The sequence below is a fragment of the Perca flavescens genome, chromosome 1 (assembly GCF_004354835.1).
Source record: "Perca flavescens isolate YP-PL-M2 chromosome 1, PFLA_1.0, whole genome shotgun sequence".
Lineage (NCBI taxonomy): Eukaryota > Metazoa > Chordata > Actinopteri > Perciformes > Percidae > Perca > Perca flavescens.
In genome coordinates this window covers 16,778,561-16,781,039 of record NC_041331.1, presented here as the reverse complement: position 1 = coordinate 16,781,039, position 2,479 = coordinate 16,778,561, and the positions used below count along the sequence as shown (strand labels likewise).

Sequence of the window (2,479 nt, the reverse complement as noted above, 5' to 3'; positions counted from 1 at the left end):
ACAGGTGCGTTTATTTCACAGACACTCTTACTTTTGGAAAAAACGGTGCATTCAATTTAAATAAATTAAAATATTTGACAGAAATTGTTCTGTTCTCAAACAATGTAAATAACAAAGATTGTTATGCAATGTTTATGCCACCTTGGCAATACAGACAACAGAATATTTTAGCGTTTTGCACTTTTCTTCCATCTAGAATGCCGTAGAGGTGACGGGGACTTTCAAGCAGATGAAGGTGAAGTTAGTGGAGGAGAGTTTTGATCCAGGACGTATCCAGGACCCTCTTTACATCCTTGATGATAAAGAGAAGAGTTACGTACCGCTGAGATCTCAGGTCTACAGCTCCATCATATCAGGAAACATCAAACTATAAGTAGGCTCCTAGGGTTCATCCCATTACCGTTATCGCATCATTAAACAAAATATCTACGCGGATAGCCTTTGTCTGCCTTAAATAACTAGTAGGATGAAATAAATTGCCAATGATACATTTTACAGAACTGTAAGCACTTAAATTTGTGAAGTAGTGCTTGTCCCGCCGTGGCTTGTTTATTTTTTGCCAGCTGTGGAGCTGGGGCTGGAGCATTTATACACATGTAGCGATATAACGATTCCACATAGCATAGGCTGCACTCATGTTCTCACTTCCATCTCCTCTGGCAGCCTCCTCTCTTTGAATCCTCAGAGCGCATTAAGGAATTGGGACGTCCTTCACGATGGCAAATCTCAATCGATTTCCGGGTCAAGTGATCGAGGAGTCGAGGAGAGATATTGGGATGAACCCTTAGTGTTCAACTGTGCAGGCTTTTCAGTCTGGCTGCATTGATACTTTTAATAATGAACTTCCAGCTCAGTGACCAATTTTGTTCAATCAATTGTTAATATTATATAATAATCATATTATTGTGTGTAGTAAAATAATGGGGAGACATAAACATCGTTATTAAAAGCAGTAGATGGGAATCGGAAGTGTAGGATTCATTTGTAAGGATTTGTGTCAGCGGCCGGAGTCAGCCTCCATGCAGTGGAGGGCGTTTGATAATAAACATGACATATTTACTGGCAAGTAATAATATAAATAGTTGATCTACAAGCATGAGGTTTGCTTTCCAGTATGAGGACTGCTGCTTTTACTTCATTCAGTGTAATAATGGTGTTGAGAAGCATTGCTGTATGTATGGATAAACAGATAGTGTAGCTTAATGAGATGCTATTGGACTTTCTCTTAAAGGTAGTATGTACTTAATATAATGTCTGAGTAACATGTAATGGTTTAAAAGTTAAAAAAAAGTATAACAGGACCTAAAACGTATTGTTTATTTATGTGCCAATATTTGTAAATATAAATGATTTTAAAATGAAATTGAGTCAGTTATAGAATGTATTACAAGTTATATTCACATTCATTGTGTTTTAGTTTTTGTAGAGTTGATCTTTTTTCTTGTTAATTTACCTGCAACAGGTTTAAAAGAGATTAATTTTTTTTTTTTATTTCGAAAGAAGAAAAAAAAAGTTCTTCAAAATGATTAAATAAAAATGGAAACATAAGGGTTTATGTAGCTCATGGAAACATGGAACCTTCTTGCATCGTTGTTGACGTACCCAAGGACGACCATGGAGTCAGTCCAGAAGAATTCTTGGGCCTCTGCTATATCCAACTCCTTTCTGAGCAGATCGCTTGTACGCACAGCAACAACAGCTGCTGAAAGCTCAAGTCTTGGAATTGTTGTGTGGAATTGTTTTGTCGGAGCCACTCTGGCTTTGCCCATCACCAAAGCACAGTGAGTTTGTCCTGATGCCCCGATCACTCTCAGGTAGCTGCACTCTCCCTATCCTGTGATGCTAGCATCCGAGAAGTGATGGAGTTCATATTTCCGGTCTTCTGGAAAACTTGCTGGAAGGTAACATCTGTCTATCTTGAGATCACCTAGGTTCTTTAGGTCCAAGAGCCAGGATTCCCATTGTGGTCGAAGATCATCCGATAGTGGTTCATCCCATCCAACCTTGTCCCGGCACATTTGCTGAAGCATTTGCTTTCCGACTAGAACGAACAGTGCTACAAAGCCAAGAGGGTCATAGATAGATGCAACTGTCGATAACACTCCTCTTCTAGAGAACGGTTGTTCACTCACCACTATTCTGAATCTGAACTGATCTGAGGCAATGCACCAGTTAACCCCTAGGGCTCTCTCCATTTGGTACTCACCCAAGGCTAGGTCTTGATTCATTGCTGTTTGAGCACACTCTTCTTTGGGGATTGACGCTAGCACCTCCTGACTGTTAGAGACAAACTTGTGGATGCGTAGCTTGCCATCGCTACAAAGCTGTCTTGCTTCACTGACTAGCTGCTTTGCTTCTTCTTCTGTTGACACACTTGTCAGCCCATCATCCACATAGAAGTTTCTTTCAATGAAGCGGATGGATGCTTCACTGAAACGACCTTGCCCTTGTGCAGCAATGTGTTTTAGGCCGTAGTTTG

The 2,479-nt window shown here is 40.1% G+C and overlaps 1 protein-coding gene across 1 annotated transcript in view; it reads left to right on the top strand.

The window, feature by feature from the left end:
* The window catches only part of LOC114553984 (very long-chain acyl-CoA synthetase), a 15,459-nt gene extending 14,930 nt beyond the window's left edge, over nt 1-529 (top strand). Inside the window, exons 9-10 of the mRNA XM_028575492.1 lie at nt 1-4; nt 197-529. The exon at nt 1-4 is cut by the window's left edge and continues 127 nt beyond it. Of these exons, the coding sequence (XP_028431293.1) occupies nt 1-4; nt 197-373 (181 nt within the window). The 3' untranslated portion in view covers nt 374-529. The remainder of the gene's footprint in view (nt 5-196) is intronic.
* The last annotated feature ends 1,950 nt before the right edge of the window (nt 530-2,479 follow it).